Below are 17,919 nucleotides of genomic sequence, written 5' to 3'. Positions count from 1 at the left end.
ACGCATGAGTGAGAGTGGATGGGTTCTTCTAGTAGGGTGTGTTGGTTTATAGTGAGGCGGGTTTCCCAGGCTATATCGACGAGGTTGTGTAGCGAAACATCATAGAGAGCCTTGTAATGAGATGACACCCCTCAAGCTGGTGCCAGTTGAGTTTGGTAATCGAGACACTAGCCTCCTTCAGTAGTAATGTTGAAACATAGTCTCATCACATAGACGACACTCGGCTATACACGTTTAAATTTTCTAAAGAAAACGCTAATGCATCTTTTGCAAGACTTGAGAAATGCATCCAAGACATTCGACACTGGAAACAACAAAACTTCCCGAAGTTAAATGATGATAAGACAGAGTTGCTTCTATTTGGGTCACGTGAACAGTTAACAAAGGTTTCAGTGCCATACATTTCTATCGGTGATGCTCGGATCGCATCAAGCTCGGAACTTAAACGGGCTATTTTTGATTAATCATCGATGACACTTCAACCAAACATGCACAACATCGTTCGTCTGGCATCATACCACATCAGGAATATTGGTAGGATTTCCAAGTACTTGGACAAAAGTGTCACTGGAAAGGCCATTCATGCAAATGCGTTACTTCTCGCCATGTCAACGGCAAATGATCTTCTCTGCAGACTTCCTAACATGAATATTTCCCGTCTTCAACGCCTTCAAAATACCGCTGCCCGCATTGTGACACTGCCCTAGGAAATCCTGTTCTATCCATTCTGAAACAACAGCACTGGCTCCCTATGCTCTCACGAATCGATCATCTCCAAGCTGATGCTCATTGTCCACAAAGTACTTAATGGCAAGGCTCCCCACTATATTTCTGAACTTCTTCAAGTTTACACCCCATCAAGGAGTCTTCGATCAAGTTCCATGCTTCTTTTCTTTGATCCCAAGTCTCGACACTCGATGAAGGCTTCAACAAATGGACTCTGAAAGAGTTAAGTGCTGATCAACAACAAGTAACAAGTAAAGGAAAGCTGTTGATAGTACAAAACATTGTGACAAACGGCTCCCTCTGAAAGGCAGTTTTGTTAGCGAATGAGGTAACCAGTAACCGATTTCCCCTGTGTAGCAGAGCAAAATGATACGCAAAATGTGTCAGTTGCTATTCAAAAATCACCATTTGCCATTCTCAACACAACGTAAAACCATTCAGTGTACAAAAATAATGTTAAGTCCAAATATTTTGCTATGCAAAAATGCTTGATGAATTCGTTCCATGGTAACAGTACTGCCTGGTATATTTCCCACTAAAATATTTGAATCTAAAAAAGACTTGATGCCTGAAGCATATTTTTTTATTTGTCTTTCCTTTGGGGGCGCTGCTGGAAAAACCTCAGGCCCATTTTCGGGCAAAGCACGTATCTGGACTGTTAATTTTGATATATTTTATTAGTTGATCGATTGATTGATTGATTTATTCATTATTTGTGTACAACTGGAAAAATCCCAAGGCCCCAGCAAAGCCACATTGCATGTATATACCACGTGTGGTTTGGTATCCTTAGTCACTTATGCAGCTCTATGAAATTGGGCCTCTGTATCTCATCATGCTATGTAAAGTTTAACCCACCTGAATTGATTTCTCAACACCAATTTATGACCATGAGCTCCTTCTGAAGTGCTTGAAATTGTGTTTATTTCTCTGTTTTTGGCCTCTGATGTGTAGGGGCCTACTCATAAGTATTATGATTATGTGTTATGAACGTGTTTATAGTGTTATATTGTGTATATATAGCATTGGTAATTTAATTTTCAGTGCGTATTTCTTTTACTCATGTCGTCATATAACTGCGTGTTGGGCACTGTGAAGTTAGCATATGAATTATTTTTCTTGTCATACTAATGTTTGAAGATGTAGGCCATCTTACATGGTGTTGTATTCGCAGTCACTTTTTGGAGCTCTTCTAATATCCATACCAATCTTCTAATTTTACTCAAAGAAAATGTTAACCCCACAAATCGCGTTTAGATCTGGTCGCTGCAATAGATCTGGTTTCATGGATATTCATGCCAAAAATATAGTTCAAGCTTAGTTTAATCTTTACACTTGAATGCCAGAACGACATAATATTTATATTATCCAGGACAAATTTGCACGTCAGGTTTCAAACGCTTATGTTATATGCAAATCACAAGTGACATAATCATGAAATATTGATTTTGGCAGAAAGAAACAATTGATAGGCATAGAATGAAAAACAAATCCATCCTGCTGCTGGGGGAAAAGACACCACACACACTTGAGGCTAACTTTTAAGCAGTAAAATAGTTTTTTTCCCCTTGTTTTTTACTCTTCAATTTTACCCGGGGCAGTGCACCTGCCACCCCCCCTGGATCCGCGCCTGTTAAATGAATAGCTTCATACACAAATTTTAAAGATTGCCAAAGAGACTCTGCTTAGTGAGTTAGTATAATAATTATGTAGTTGTAAAAGTGCATTTCACAATGACGTCTCAATGCGCTTTATGGTTTGGGGAAAAAACAAATGACTTTCAAGTCGGGAAAACATTGATGTCATTGCTGAAACAACACTGCCTTAATTTTTGGTGTTTGCGGCTTATTCCCATTTACCGTTTTTTTTCTCCTTTTGTTCCCCCGATCATTTAAAGCTATACAATATCAATATATTCAAATTAACTAAAATGTGTGAGTTAAAGTTATTAGTTCAGTTTTCGTCTGGACATAAATTATCGGATTCACCGACAGAATTAATAAAATGGGCTAACATAAATGAGAATAATTTTCGCCTCCCTGAACTGCATGGGTTCTAACTTTTTGAATGCGGCTATTTCGTGCCCCCGGCCCGCCCCCCCGGCCCCCGGACTGGCGTTTGAGGTTAATTTAAAGTTTGTCGTGATAGTCGAGAAGTTCTGGAAAGTCATTTCATTTTCTCCAAAACGTGTGATGGTTCTTAGCAAATTCCAGGGGAGGGCTATCTACAACAAGTACAGTTCATTCGATTGGTAAGTATGAAGGTGGTTTCACTTGAGAAGTCTCGGAACATTGAGGCAGAAATAATTATATTTTTCAGTCAGTGTGCCGTGTTCGTGCTTCGCTTGGGCAACTTGGGACACACTATATAACTACAGCACAGGAGAAATTAACAGAAATTAGGCCACATAAAACAAACAATTGTTGATCGTCCTTTTTGGAAAAGTTTCCGTATGGCGCCACCACTTTTTCATCGGATATGAATTAATATAGTATATAATTTACCCGATTGATATATCCCTTTTTGTAAAAATGAGTGAAAAAGTGGTGGCGCCATACGGAAAGTTATCCAAAGTCCGATTTATGGGGTTAGTTTGGAAGGGACCAGACGGACCATGATGTGTGAAGGAGGTTGCAGGTCTGTAGTGTTTACATAAATGGGGTGTGACACGAGGTGTGGTATCATATTGAACTCTTTCTGATTAATTACAGCTGCAGTGGGAAGTAAGTATTAAAGTAAGGGGGGGGGGGGGGGCGCTTCCAGGTGTCCCCCATGTATTGTAAAATTCATGCCATGCTGCCCCCCACCCCCATCTTGGTTCTTGGTTTGTTAATCCCTTTACATGCTGGATTGGATACAGCCGCACATGGGCTAAACTGGGATGTTGTGGAAAGCGAGGTCAACAGCCAGGTGGACAAGGTGCCAAAAGAAAAAGATTAAAGGTGCACTTTTTACAGGCGCAGGAAAAGAAGGAAAGAATTTATAGGACAATATTGCCATGCAGAGGCTGCATTGCTCATGGCAGGGATGGCTGATGTTTGGAAAACCTGTATGGATTGAGCATGTGTAGGACAGCAGATGGTGGGAGCCTGTTCCAAACTGACATAGCCGGCCGGGCCCTTGGGAAGAAGGCGTACTTTTGTATGCATGGTTGGAATTATTAATTGAGTGGGTGATCGACTTGTCGTGAGATATGGGTAGCATGTTGAAAGCACTGTGGGAATGTAATATTGACTAGGTTGTAGTGAATTTTGTAGTACAGTGTGCATTGTTGAATCAGAATGCGTGTGTAAAGTAGATCCCAGTGTTATTGTTCTACAAGCAGTGTAACATGAGTCAAAGGCAAATCATTGCATGTGTCTAGGTGAGCAATGAATAATGGTAACTGTTGAGATGAACGTTAAGTTCGAGTAGGGAAAAAATAGTGAACAAGTTCAGATTTAAATAAGCAGGAGATTTGACATGGTTGAGTTTTAAAAGTTAACAAGAATTAACAAGAATTTTACAAAAGTGCTTTTTCAATGACTCTTCTAAGTTCTGTAGCCTAGCAGTGCAGCACTGTCTGGGATGAATTTTGGTCATCTATCGTGACTGGAAGATAATGAATCATAATTCTTTTTCACTGCAAAAGCCTTCTTTGTGTTTTATACTTTCAGCTCATTCCCTCAACTTTACTATGGACTCTGAGGTGAACTTTTCAACTGTCCGCCCTACCTTGGATGTTATTGTTGTCGGTGCTGGGATTGCTGGTCTGACAGCTGCCTACAGACTGCAACAACAGCAACCAAACTGTAGAGTTTTGGTTCTTGATGCTAAAGGTATACACCACTAAGTAAAACCTTGTAAACGAGCCTGCAGCTTATTTCATACGCTCGTCCTAACTTAGGATGGGTTCAATGGGTCACAACAACTGTGGTTACAGAACTTACCTCGTCCTAAGTCCAAAGATTCATCCTAAGTCAGAAAGAGTTTGGTGAAATCAACAGCTGGAGTTTCATCTTTGGGAGGGCAAGGCCATTTTCAAAGGGCTCTTCCATTAGAAATCTATGGGAATTTTTTGAAGGGGCACCAAGGCCATGACCTGGGGCAACAGTGGCCAATGTCCTTAGTGGCCACTATGTTTATTCCAGGCCTACAATAGTGCACTTTCAGCGCGCTGCACAGCATGCACTGTTATGGCCTCCATTCACTCCATGTAGTTTCCATATGTTGCTCTTTGTCCTAGAATGTTTGTTAAAACCAAAAATTCCATGACCAATATATACGCCTCTCTTCATATTGCATGAGGTATGTCACAATGCTAACTCAAAATGAGGCGATGGGCGCAGCCACTGCAAGTGATGGGGAACAGGCGCCCATAGCCTCATTTTGGGTAAGAATGATTACGTCATGCAAAAATATTAAGAGAGGCATATTTAGCCCACATTTTCACAGGTTTGTTATTTCATGCATGTTTGGATGCACAAAGTGAGAAGACTGGTCTTAGACAACTATAAAAGGTATCCAGTGCCTTTTATGCATGCTATCTTTTGTCTTCTCTTGTTTACTCTTTTGTTGTTGTTGTTGTTGCAGACAGAGTTGGAGGACGGACCTTCTCAACAGAGATGAAGGGGGCTAGCGGTAAAGATACATGGGATCTTGGTGGTCAGTGGGTTGGTAGGTAGGTTACGAGCACTTATCTTGCACCTCAGACTTTTTTTGAAGCCACAGCGGTTTGGCTAAATTATTATTATTTTTTTTAAAGCTGTTTTGTTTGAAAATGATTGGTTATGAGTAGAGACTTGTCTAAGGTATGAAGCAAGATGATTCAGAATTAGCATTGGGTGCGTTCGATTAGCTTCCCTGGGTCGACCCCGGTCTGCCCCGATATGTTCCAATAGCTTTGACGTCATTCCAGGGGCTCACCTGGGTCAGTTCCTAGTGCCCTGCTTGTGGAACAGGTCACTTGGGGCTGGCCCGAGGTGCATGACGTCACCACGAGAGGGCGAGTGTCGTCGTTCGATTAGCTCTGGTCAGGGGCTCACCCGAATGAGCACACCGGGGTCGACACGGGGAAGCTAATCGAACGCACCCATCCTGCTTATTGTCTCAATTTTGTAAACAAGTTTTGTTTTCCTGTCTTTCCTACAAAGCACCCAGTATCACCTTTTGTGGCTCTTGGAGGAGCTAGGCCTGGAGAAATACCCACAGTACACCACAGGACGTAAACAAATGTTGCTTGGTAACAACAAAGGCATCCGTACATACAAGTCTAGTATCCCGTCTCTCTCTCCAATGGCACTGCTGGATATGCATCGCTTCATAACCTTAGTCAGTACGGTGGTCACTTTTTTGTTTTCCTTTCATTAATAATATAATTAATGAGCATCCAATGGCACAATAGGGTGTCATAGCCGAGTGGTTTAGAGCAGCAAATTCAAGTTCTACCATGGTGTAAGCTGTTGTCGGAGATGCTTTACTTTAATTGCTTCTCTTCACCCAGGGGTATAAATGGGTACCTGCGAGGGTGGAGGTTGATATTATGTTTGACAAAGCCCTTGGAGCCCAGGCCTGTTACTCCCCAGGGAGTTGAGAAAGATTAAAGGAATGCTATCAGCCCAATGACCAGGGCACTAATGTAAAGCACATTGTTAAATGCGCCATATAAAAACTAGTTATTATTATTACTATATCTTTGGTTGTGAAACACAAATCATAATTTCATACTTTATATTGTATTAAGTCTCTAATAATAAGGCCAATTAAAAAAAGAAACATGTTTAGCGTCCCCGCCCGTTTCCTTTTCTAGCGGCCGCCTCCTTTTTTATTTTATTTTGTTTATGTTTATTTTTTTTTAAAGGAAAAAAAGCATATATTTTAACGGTCTCATCACGAAAATAACTGTTTAAAAATAGCCCAGCAGATGCTTAGACCATGTTTGAATTGATAGATTCGAGTGTGCACCATGGTTAGCTATTAAAGGCTGACAATTTTGATTCGAACCCAGGCTGATCGACCATTGTTTGACTACTTTTTGGTCGCCCATTTGGAAACAGCCTTGAGCCCATGGTTTCTTCACTGGTCCCAATCGGCTGTTCCGAACGAGTGGTTCGAGTGAATGCGCATGTACGTTGCTGGTCAGTGGTCAATCAGGGATTGACTAAATGTGGGCACTCATACTTGCTCTTAGGCATGTATACAATATTATCTAGCGATGCTCCATCACTTGAAATCAGCAGGCACTTTCATTTCATTCTTCTTTTACAGACGGACAAGCTTTCTGCTGACATTCCGCTAGATGATCCAATGAAAGCTCCCAATGCTGAGGTATTGGATGGGACAACATTAGAAACTCTCATACGGCAATACACATGGACTCAGGGTAGGTATGCCATAATACATTGCACCAAGTGTTGGTTGCCCTCAAGCCCCCAACCCAACTCTACCAATCCCTACCGAGCCTCCCTATCTAAAGCCCCCTACCCCAGCCCTACCAAGCAAACCCTATCACAGCCCTACCAAACCCCCTACCTATCCCTACCAAACCCCCTACCTATCCCTACCAAACCCCCTACCTATCCCTACCAAACCCCCTACCTATCCCTACCAAACCCCCTACCTATCCCTACCAAGCCCCCTACCTATCCCTACCAAACCCCCTACCTATCCCTACCAAACCCCCTACCTATCCCTACCAAACCCCCTACCTATCCCTACCAAACCCCCTACCTATCCCTACCAAACCCCCTACCTATCCCTACCAAACCCCCTACCTATCCCTACCAAACCCCCTACCTATCCCTACCAAACCCCCTACCTATCCCTACCAAACCCCCTACCTATCCCTACCAAACCCCCTACCTATCCCTACCAAACCCCCTACCTATCCCTACCAAACCCCCTACCTATCCCTACCAAACCCCCTACCTATCCCTACCAAACCCCCTACCTATCCCTACCAAACCCCCTACCTATCCCTACCAAACCCCCTACCTATCCCTACCAAACCCCCTACCTATCCCTACCAAACCCCCTACCTATCCCTACCAAACCCCCTACCTATCCCTACCAAACCCCCTACCTATCCCTACCAAACCCCCTACCTATCCCTACCAAACCCCCTACCTATCCCTACCAAACCCCCTACCTATCCCTACCAAACCCCCTACCTATCCCTACCAACCCCCTACCTATCCCTACCAAACCCCTACCTATCCCTACCAAACCCCCTACCTATCCCTACCAAACCCCTACCTATCCCTACCAAACCCCCTACCTATCCCTACCAAACCCCCTACCTATCCCTACCAAACCCCCTACCTATCCCTACCAAACCCCCTACCTATCCCTACCAAACCCCCTACCTATCCCTACCAAACCCCCTACCTATCCCTACCAAACCCCCTACCTATCCCTACCAAACCCCCTACCTATCCCTACCAAACCCCCTACCTATCCCTACCAAACCCCCTACCTATCCCTACCAAACCCCCTACCTATCCCTACCAAACCCCCTACCTATCCCTACCAAACCCCCTACCTATCCCTACCAAACCCCCTACCTATCCCTACCAAACCCCCTACCTATCCCTACCAAACCCCCTACCTATCCCTACCAAACCCCCTACCTATCCCTACCAAACCCCCTACCTATCCCTACCAAACCCCCTACCTATCCCTACCAAACCCCCTACCTATCCCTACCAAACCCCCTACCTATCCCTACCAAACCCCCTACCTATCCCTACCAAACCCCCTACCTATCCCTACCAAACCCCTACCTATCCCTACCAAACCCCCTACCTATCCCTACCAAGCCCCCTACCTATCCCTACCAAACCCCCTACCTATCCCTACCAAACCCCCTACCTATCCCTACCAAACCCCCTACCTAGCCCTACCAAGCCCCCTACCTATCCCTACCAAACCCTTACCTATCCCTACCAAACCCCCTACCTATCCCTACCAAACCCCCTACCTATCCCTACCAAACCCCCTACCTATCCCTACCAAACCCCCTACCTATCCCTACCAAACCCCTACCTATCCCTACCAAACCCCCTACCTATCCCTACCAAACCCCCTACCTATCCCTACCAAACCCCCTACCTATCCCTACCAAACCCCCTACCTATCCCTACCAACCCCCTACCTATCCCTACCAAACCCTTACCTATCCCTACCAAACCCCCTACCTATCCCTACCAACCCCTACCTATCCCTACCAAGCCCCCTACCTATCCCTACCAAACCCCCTACCTATCCCTACCAAACCCTTACCTATCCCTACCAAACCCCCTACCTATCCCTACCAAACCCCCTACCTATCCCTACCAAACCCTTACCTATCCCTACCAAGCCCCCTACCTATCCCTACCAAACCCCCTACCTATCCCTACCAAACCCTTACCTATCCCTACCAAGCCCCCTACCTATCCCTACCAAACCCCCTACCTATCCCTACCAAACCCTTACCTATCCCTACCAAACCCCCTACCTATCCCTACCAAACCCCCTACCTATCCCTACCAAACCCTTACCTATCCCTACCAAGCCCCCTACCTATCCCTACCAAACCCCCTACCTATCCCTACCAAACCCCCTACCTATCCCTACCAAACCCCCTACCTATCCCTACCAAACCCCCTACCTATCCCTACCAAACCCCCTACCTATCCCTACCAAACCCCCTACCTATCCCTACCAAACCCCCTACCTATCCCTACCAAACCCCCTACCTATCCCTACCAAACCCCCTACCTATCCCTACCAAACCCCCTACCTATCCCTACCAAACCCCCTACCTATCCCTACCAAGCCCCCTACCTATCCCTACCAAACCCCCTACCTATCCCTACCAAACCCTTACCTATCCCTACCAAGCCCTCCCTCACCCAACTTTCAAGTGTCCAGTAGTGCTAAATGTGTACACATTTTACACTCTGTACCAATAAGCTCTTTTGGTAGGGATTGAGATTTTGAAAACCAAACATGTTTTTGTTGGTGTTTTATTTGTTTCTAGAAGCACAGGATGCTATCCGTGTATCTTCAGATATCATAAGTGGTGCCCCACCCAGTATGATGTCAGCGCTTTACTTCATGCATTATGTACGAACCTCAGGGAATATAAGAATCCTAGTGGAGGCAGACGGAGACTCCAATAATAGCTTCAGGATTAAGGTACCAGTGTCCTTCGATCTTTCCCACAATCGGATTTTGAATTTATGTAGCAGTAAAATCTCCCTGAACAACTTTGGGCCGGCTGTGCCAGCTCTGTGCGATATTGTTTTTAGATACTTTTCGGAGCCTCCGAAGTAAGCAATTTCCTTTGAAAATATTATTTGTCACAATGAAACCCTTGACAAAGGAAAGACAACTAAGATTCTCATAACAAGCACCAGGATTTGTTGTTCTCTTGAGAGATTATGTGTGTATGCATTCTCTGTAAATTGCAAAACCTCGGCCATGAGCTGCAACCAATAATCTGCCATGGTATGCTTGAATCTCGGAACGCTCTGTCTTACCTCCCATTACAATGCTACAAAATAGTGGCAGCCTTTCCATTGTTGTAAGCTATATATGTATAACAAAAACACATGGTCTGGAATCAGGGATTACACACAAACACCCCTAAAATTTTCCAGAACCTGTTGTTGCTTTTTGTAGAGGTGAAACAAAGTGAATCACAGAAGGTGCCTCTCCCGACACGCTACACACTGGAAAGTCAGGGTGGATATCCCCAGACTCGCATGTCAGTCAAAAATGGAGGAATATCCCAGGTTGATCTTGATGCAAGAAAACACTTGCTGTAATTCTGTCCAAAAATTAGTTGTGTTTATAGACGTCATCTGACATTAAGAAGTGAAGAGCAATTCTGACCCTTTTAAAAACCTGGGCTGTACTAGTGTTGAATCCAAACATTTCTCTTAAATTTTTAAGGGAGGAGCTCAACAAGTTTCCAAACTACTCGTAGAAAGGATAGGCAAGGAGAAGGTGCTTCTAAGTCAGCCAGTAGTTCGCATCCAGCAGGAGGAGGTCGACAAGGTCACGGTGGTGACTGCTGAGGGCAGAGAGTTCACCTGTCGCTATGTAGTGGTTGCTGCCCCCATTCAATGCTCTGGTACGGTTTTTAAATTTAGCACCTAAAAGCTTGTTTGATACTTCATGCGAATGTGAAGCGAGTTTTTGGTGACATAACAATCGCATACATTCCGCTTCCAAATGTGACGAAAGAAAATTCGCTTTGCACGAAGCATTCGTAGGAAATTTGAACCGGGCTTTAGTGATGTTTTAAAGAGTTTCCTGTGCTTGTGTAGACCCGGGCCCAGTGAAGGGGCTGGAGGGTTCTGTTATAAAAAGGATGATGAAACAAGTTATGGTGAATCAATTGTATCGAGATCCTTTCTACGAGTAGTTTGCGCCTTGAACACCCAGCAGGGTGGATATGTGCGCATTCAAAGTCTTATTAGTATTATTATAAAGTCCTTTGTTGTTTAATAGTAAGATTTCTTAGATTGTGACCGCAATATTGTAAACAAAATAGAGTCATTATAAATGTTTTTTTCCCGCAGCATATTCCCTTCACTTTAATATTCTGTGTAAACCACCAAGTTCTCTATGAAGTGTAGTTTCAATCAGAGAGAGAAAAAAGTCGCACCTTTCTATTGATTTAGATGTCTTTGTGGTGATTAAAAAAAGAATATGAAATGGAAAGAACTGACCAAGGATTGTTCTAAGATAATAACTAAATGAGTTTGTAGCTTCTGCCCGTCATTCCATCCTGGGAACTTGTAGTGCTAAATAAAATAAAAAAACTAATGTTGATTATTCTTCTTTTACAGCTGACATCAACTACACTCCCAATAAGCCACTGGATAGAATAGGGCTGGCTAACCACTCTCCAGTTGGGCATCTCATTAAGTTCATCGTTACCTACAAAGCTGTAAGAGCTTTTACTTTTTTTTCTCCTTCATGATAGACCTTGTGCACATGAATGTATCAGTATGGTGCCCTCACCTAGAGGTAAAAAAGCTGTCATTCATTGGCCAAACCTGTGCGCCGCACGTACAAATCTGTGTGAATGTTTCGTAATCGTTTTACCTCTAAGATGGCGCCTGATGACATCAGTGCGTAAGGTCTATTTATAATTATCAGTGTGGCGTAGTAATGATGGATGCTTTTTCATAAGTGTATTTTATTTTCCATACAAACACAAACACTCAAAGAAATTAGGTGTGTGGCTGAATTAAATACACCTTTTTCTCTCTGGTTGGAATAAAGGCTGTTTGATACTTCATGCGAAAGCGAACAAAATTGGTTCACCAAACAGGTAGTTGGATTAGTTCACCAAACAGGTAGTCGGGACTGTTTCTGTAGTACATATAGTTGCGGTTACATTTGTAGTCTTCAATACTTCATGTGAAAGCAAACACAATTGTTTCACCAAATAGGTAGTTGCGACTAATTTTGTTTATGTACAGTGTAGTCGAGATTACTTTTGTAGTGGTTGCGGCAGCACGGTTAATTGAATAGTTAAAAAAAAACGGTACTCGCGACTCGACCAAGTATGCAGTAGTCACGTCTACGACACTAGTCGCACTAGTCGCACTAGTCGCACTAGTCGCACAATCTTAGTTTCTTCAATTCTCTTTTCTTTCAAGGCTTTCTGGAGGGAAGACGGTTTGTCTGGCGAGATAGTCAGTCATGGAGGTAAAGCAACCATCAGAGGGACCAGCAGTGGGCCGTTACATCTCACATACGACTGCACAACGTCTAACGGCAATCCTGGCATAGTAGGATTCTACGCTAACAGCAGGGAATGGAGTCACATTCAAGTGAGTCAGTCAAACATTATTTTGGCATTCATCACCAAGTCGTGCGCCATGTAGTACAGCTCGAGCCTGCCCAGTGATTTTTGTCCAGATGTCTCGCTCCGGCATGCAAGAGCGTAATAATAATAAAATTTATGAGGGAAAACACATGTACATGTATACACACATTAAAGGTATTTAAAACAAACAATGCAAAACAACAGTGGGATGCCCAGCATACAATTTAAAAAAATAACTGTCGTCAAAAGGCGTATGTCTCCTAAACACAACAGTTGTTCCTTAGCGCTGGTAAAGTTGGTGTCTCTCTTTTGGGTGTCCATGAAGGAAAGACATCTTCTTCCACGAGAAGCCTAACTTGAGTGGGCTCCTCGAGGATGGTTGGGCAACAACAATTTGGTTATATTTGGTTTGTGTATATCTACTCGGAGCGTAGATTAGGTTCTTTTGAGAACTTGCCGGGCTATTTATTTTACTGCGGCAGAGTAGATTTATTTGGAATTCAGGAGACTTCTCAGTGTAAAAAAACTTGTCCTGCTTATTAAGTACTTCCTGGGTGGAAACCGAATGGGAGAACTTCGAGTGGACTTCACAAAAACTAAAGAACCCCAGCATCTGATATTTTAGGGGAAGCTTTCTACCATCATTATCTTCAAACCATTTAAGTTTAATGTAAATCTGTGGAACTTGTGTTTTGTGTCCTACAAAAAGTACCCAAACCCTTTAAGTTAGATTGATACTTCGTTTGAGCCTCCACGTGATTCATTTCTTATTAATGTCTTCATTTTTCCCTGATACAGCCTGAAGTAAGACGTAACGCTGTTCTAGACTCCCTTGCTGAGTTCATTGGACCAAAGGCAAAGGAACCCCTAGACTACCTCGAAAAAGTAAGCTGGGTCATGATAATTATTAGCACAATTTTTGCCTGTCCCAAGACAAGTAGAGCTTCTTTGTGTGAGTGCCAAGTGGTTTGTGGTAGACATTAAAATAATATTCATAAATACCTCAGACAGTTTCGCTATTCCTATTGGTGGAGAGCGTGTCACGTGGGTGTGTATAAACCTTTGTTAATGACCAGTAAAAAGTGTTGAAATATGGGCGTGACATTCAAGCTTGCACCTGTGCTTATAAGACAGATTCTTCATTCCTATTGGTCAAGAGCAACGGCCGGGACAATTGTGCCACATCACGCGATACGCACGGCGTGCACAGCATTCCCTTATAAGGAGTTGTTTACCCGAGGGCCTTACCATTTCATAGCTGGAGGGGTGTTGTGTTGAAAGAAATCATTGAATAATTATAATTGTTGCATTTATTTATATTTTGACCAAAAAGTGTTGATGTTTTTTGACCGAAAAGGTATTTATTGATGGGAATCAAAGTGTGTTGAATTGGTTTTCAACTAGTGGTTTAAACCCGCCGAGGCCCGGTTCTTGGTAATTTACCTCGACTTCGTCTCGGTAAAATTATCAAGAACCAGGCCTCGTTGGGTTTAAACCACTAGTTGAAAACCTCCTCACCACACATTGATTCCCTTAATATTAACTATAGTTCTTGTACTGCACATTTACCAATAATTTTCATATAATGTATCAATGTGCTTTACAATCCTTCCAATTTAATAACATTCTTGTAATCTGTCTTAGCACCCTGAGGAGTTTAAAGCTGTGGCCTGACGTGGCGCTCCTTTTTGATTTTTCAAACACAATATACATGTATGCATTACAATGTAGTTCTTTAATATTGTGAAAATGCCTTGTGGAAATAAATGTAAATTTAATTTCATTGAAATTGAATATCAACTTGAACCCTGTTAGGTATGGTACACATTACTACTGATGGGTCAAATGCAAAATGCTAGGCATTCTCATGCTATAACTGCCGCTAATAATAATAGTGTTCTTTTGATAATAAAGGGAAATATGGACTAAGTTATGAAGAGATGGAACATGACCAAACAAGTTATGGTGTATAATAAAGGGAAATATAATGCATGGACTAAGTTATGAAGAGATGGAACATGACCAAACAAGTTATGGTGTTTAATAAAGGGAAATATAATGCATGGACTAAGTTATGAAGAGATGGAACATGACCAAACAAGTTATGGTGTATAATAAAGGGAAATATAATGCATGGACTAAGTTATGAAGAGATGGAACATGACCAAACAAGTTATGGTGTAGAGAGCTTCAAGCTCCACCATCGCCAGAAGTCAAGCATTCTCCTGAAGAAAAGCAGAGTATACTGTTCGAAACTTCTAGACCAAACCGGCTCTTTTTCAGAGCCAACACTCACTCAGCAGAGATTTACACATGGTTGTACCCGCAAGTTTACTATTTACTTATAGTTTCTTCTTATATGAACAACTTTGAATGGCATAGTAATAGCATGACTATTTCTCTGTTTAATTTCTCTCAATGGCAGGACTGGGCTTTAGAACCTTACAACGGTGGCTGTCCAATTAACATCATGACCCCTGGAGCTATGACCTACTTCTATAAAGGGCTGAGGACACCATTTGGCAGGTAAAACATGAATTCTAGGCTTGATGGCTTTCTTGTAAACATGTGATGTCACAGGTCACATCGTCTATTATAAAACGTGGTTCCAAAGGGAAATCCTGAGGGAGTATATACCGCTGTGCGTCATAGCTCAGTTGGTACGTAGAGCATCTGCCCGGAGTGTCAAGGGTTTTGGCTTCCAATCCCAATGAGGACCATTCTCTCATCATCTCTTTATAGGCACCATACCAAATCATATTTTGCGTTTGTTATCGTCTATATAGTAACTCTTCTGTGTTGTCTGTATTGGTTAGGGTGCACTGGGCAGGCACAGAGACAGCCACACATCACGTGGGCTTTATGAGCGGAGCAGTGCAGTCAGGATTACGTGTAGCCAGCGAGGTATTGACTCATCTTGACCCACTCTACCAAGGTGACGATCTCCTGGTGAACCTTGACAACATGAGGGATGATACTAGAAAAGGTCCTGGGTGGATGTGGTCTGTGGTCGGTCTAATCGGAGTCATCACAGTTACTGCATTTCTCTTTAGAAGGTTCTTAGTCCACTGACGAGAGGGAGGAAAGACGCCTTTTCTTTGTTCAAGTGTCAAGATCGTGGGTTAGACACTGCTCGGATTGTTCACTGGGCGAGACTTAAAGTGGTTTCTTGTTTAAATATTTGATAGACTTGGGAAGATTTGAAAATTGAAAAACACTTTAAGTGTTTTGAGAAATCGTGAAGAAATCATTAAACCTTGAAATTCACATTCTAGGACTAAGTTTGATTGCCAGTTTTGCCACAATTTTTAGCTGCCTAACACAATAAGTAATCACAAAATAACTTTACTTACCAGATTAAGGTTTCTTTGCAAAATACCATTTAATATATGTATCTTCTGTGACTGGTTTCCTGCTTAAACTCTACTCAGAACAAACTTTTGGGTGAAGTTTGCTTCTTAAACAGCTCATGATAAAATTGTTCATGGGAGTGTCGTGGCCGAGCGGTTAAGAGCACCGAAATCAAACTCTGGTGTTTCTGATCAGCAGAGTGTGGGTTCGAATCCCCAGCCGTGACACTTGTGTCCTTAAGCAAGACACATAACCATTGCTTCGTCCTTCGGATGGGACGTAAAGCCGTTGGTCCCATGTGTTGTGTAAACGCATGTAAAAGAACCCAGTGCACTTATCGAAAAGAGAAGGGGTTCGACCCGGTGTTCCTGGCTGGATTGGCAGCATATTGCGCCACAGCACCTTGTAAACCTTTACATGGTGCTTAAGGATTAGGTCTTATATCTCAAAATTCGCCCCACTCCTTGCAGTAATAATACCTGGCGCTTTGTATCCTTTGGCAAAAGGCACGTTAAAAATACGGTTATTATTATTAGAGCTGTTCATGCGCACAAAAAATAGCTAAGCACAAACAAATTATGCTTAGTAGGCTCTGGTATCCAGCTTATTTTTGCTAAGCAGAAAATTTATAAGCAGTGTTTTCTGTTTAGCTTTATGAAATTGAGCCATGCTTTTGACATTAGGCCAGCGGTAATTTTCACAGAAAATCTCCATTTGTGCATTAATAGAAAGATCTTTAATCGGTTTATAATACCAGTTCCGGCAGCAATAATGTTTTTTTTAAAGGATCTTTATAAAGATATATGTCAAGGTCAAAGGGGGTCACACTTTTTGAAGACATTTCTGATGATTTATGGATTGTAGAAATCCAAAACTGGTTTCATTGTAACTGTTTATCATGACACGATCACAACTTTTTTGTTCGCATCTCGATGCAATCAGCAAAAAACTCCACGTTGAATTTGGGAAATTTATGATATTCTATCAGAGTAGTATCTCAACTTTGTTAAAGAAAATAACTTTCCTTTTCCGGAAACCTTTTCAAACAAGCCCACTTTTGCCGATTGCCACAAGATGAGAAAATCCACTATTAATTACACATCATGTGGCTTTTTATCATTTAAATGAACAATATAAAGGAAGTATAGATAAAACAAAAATAGCCGGCTCAGATATGGGAGTTAAATCAATGTAATCACGAAACTACATGCAGTCAGTGAGCCGCACAAGGCATACATGAGAATGCTCACATTGAAGGCTTGACATTTTTAAAAAGTTCAATACTGAAATTGTACAAAATTATTGTGCCTTAATTTATTTATGTGCCTTAACTTTAAAAGTGAATTGTAACAAAAGATTACCGTTTCTTACGTGGGAGTCAAATCAAAGCAATCATGAATAAATTGAGAATGCTCACTTATTTAAAAAAGGGTGATACTGAAAGTTTACAAATTTATGTGCCTTTATTTGTCTTGAAAGATGGCAGTTGCCTCAGCATGCAACTTTTCAGCTGATTTTCTCATTTTGTGGTCTCTTATCAGCTGCGCCATTTTTATAACCCAGAGGTAGAGAGATTCTTGCTGTGCCTGGCACGTTAATTGCCCCCTTCTCTTTTAAAGTTTTATGTAAATTTTGCTAAAATAAGAGATGTTTGAGACTTATTTCTGCACATTCCTTTTGATGTTTCATAAAAATTGAGCCTTATAAAATGACAATTTTCAATTCAGTTCAATTCAGTTTCAATCAAGTCGAACAATTATTTTGATGCTGTCATTATGGCATTATCATTATTTAAATGATCTTATTATTACCTTCCATTGTTTTGAGCAGGCATCCCAGCATACACGCTTTGCTTTAATGGGCCATGCCTCCATACAGTTTTCAGTCTTGTAAAATCCTATTGTTTGTAATTGTATATTGTGTTTGTATGGAAATAAATGTTGATTGATTTCATTTGAATACAATACAATGCATAGTTATGTCAAAATTACAAAAGATAATAATAATAATAATAATAATTTATTTTTAATATA

At 42.0% G+C, this 17,919-nt stretch overlaps 1 protein-coding gene across 2 annotated transcripts; it reads left to right on the top strand.

Moving 5' to 3' along the window:
• The first annotated feature begins 2,843 nt into the window (after window positions 1-2,843).
• Window positions 2,844-16,061, top strand: LOC117292672 (probable flavin-containing monoamine oxidase A). 2 transcript variants are annotated; one of them, XM_033774805.1, is made up of 12 exons: window positions 2,844-2,977; window positions 4,383-4,544; window positions 5,299-5,386; window positions 5,859-6,036; window positions 6,973-7,087; window positions 9,728-9,885; window positions 10,645-10,825; window positions 11,547-11,647; window positions 12,366-12,539; window positions 13,334-13,420; window positions 14,961-15,061; window positions 15,352-16,061. In XM_033774805.1, the coding sequence occupies exons 2-12, from the start codon at window positions 4,403-4,405 to the stop codon at window positions 15,605-15,607; spliced, it is 1,581 nt and encodes a 526-aa protein (XP_033630696.1). In that variant the 5' UTR covers window positions 2,844-2,977; window positions 4,383-4,402; the 3' UTR covers window positions 15,608-16,061. The 2 variants fall into 2 exon arrangements, with proteins under 2 accessions (XP_033630696.1, XP_033630697.1); XM_033774806.1 differs by lacking the exon at window positions 4,383-4,544.
• The last annotated feature ends 1,858 nt before the right edge of the window (window positions 16,062-17,919 follow it).

Source organism: Asterias rubens, chromosome 7 (assembly GCF_902459465.1).
Source record: "Asterias rubens chromosome 7, eAstRub1.3, whole genome shotgun sequence".
NCBI classification, from domain to species: domain Eukaryota; kingdom Metazoa; phylum Echinodermata; class Asteroidea; order Forcipulatida; family Asteriidae; genus Asterias; species Asterias rubens.
This window is presented reverse-complemented; position numbering and strand designations above follow the sequence as displayed.

What these genes read in the sequence shown, in the direction of transcription:
- LOC117292672 (XM_033774805.1), top strand. Translation starts at nt 4,403, where the DNA reads ATGGACTCTGAGGTGAACTTTTCAACTGTCCGCCCTACCTTGGATGTT. An exon ending in GGTGGTCAGTGGGTTGGTAG is followed by an intron (nt 5,387 to 5,858) that starts GTAGGTTACGAG and finishes TTTCCTACAAAG; the next exon opens with CACCCAGTATCACCTTTTGT. An exon ending in TCATCGTTACCTACAAAGCT is followed by an intron (nt 11,648 to 12,365) that starts GTAAGAGCTTTT and finishes TTTTCTTTCAAG; the next exon opens with GCTTTCTGGAGGGAAGACGG.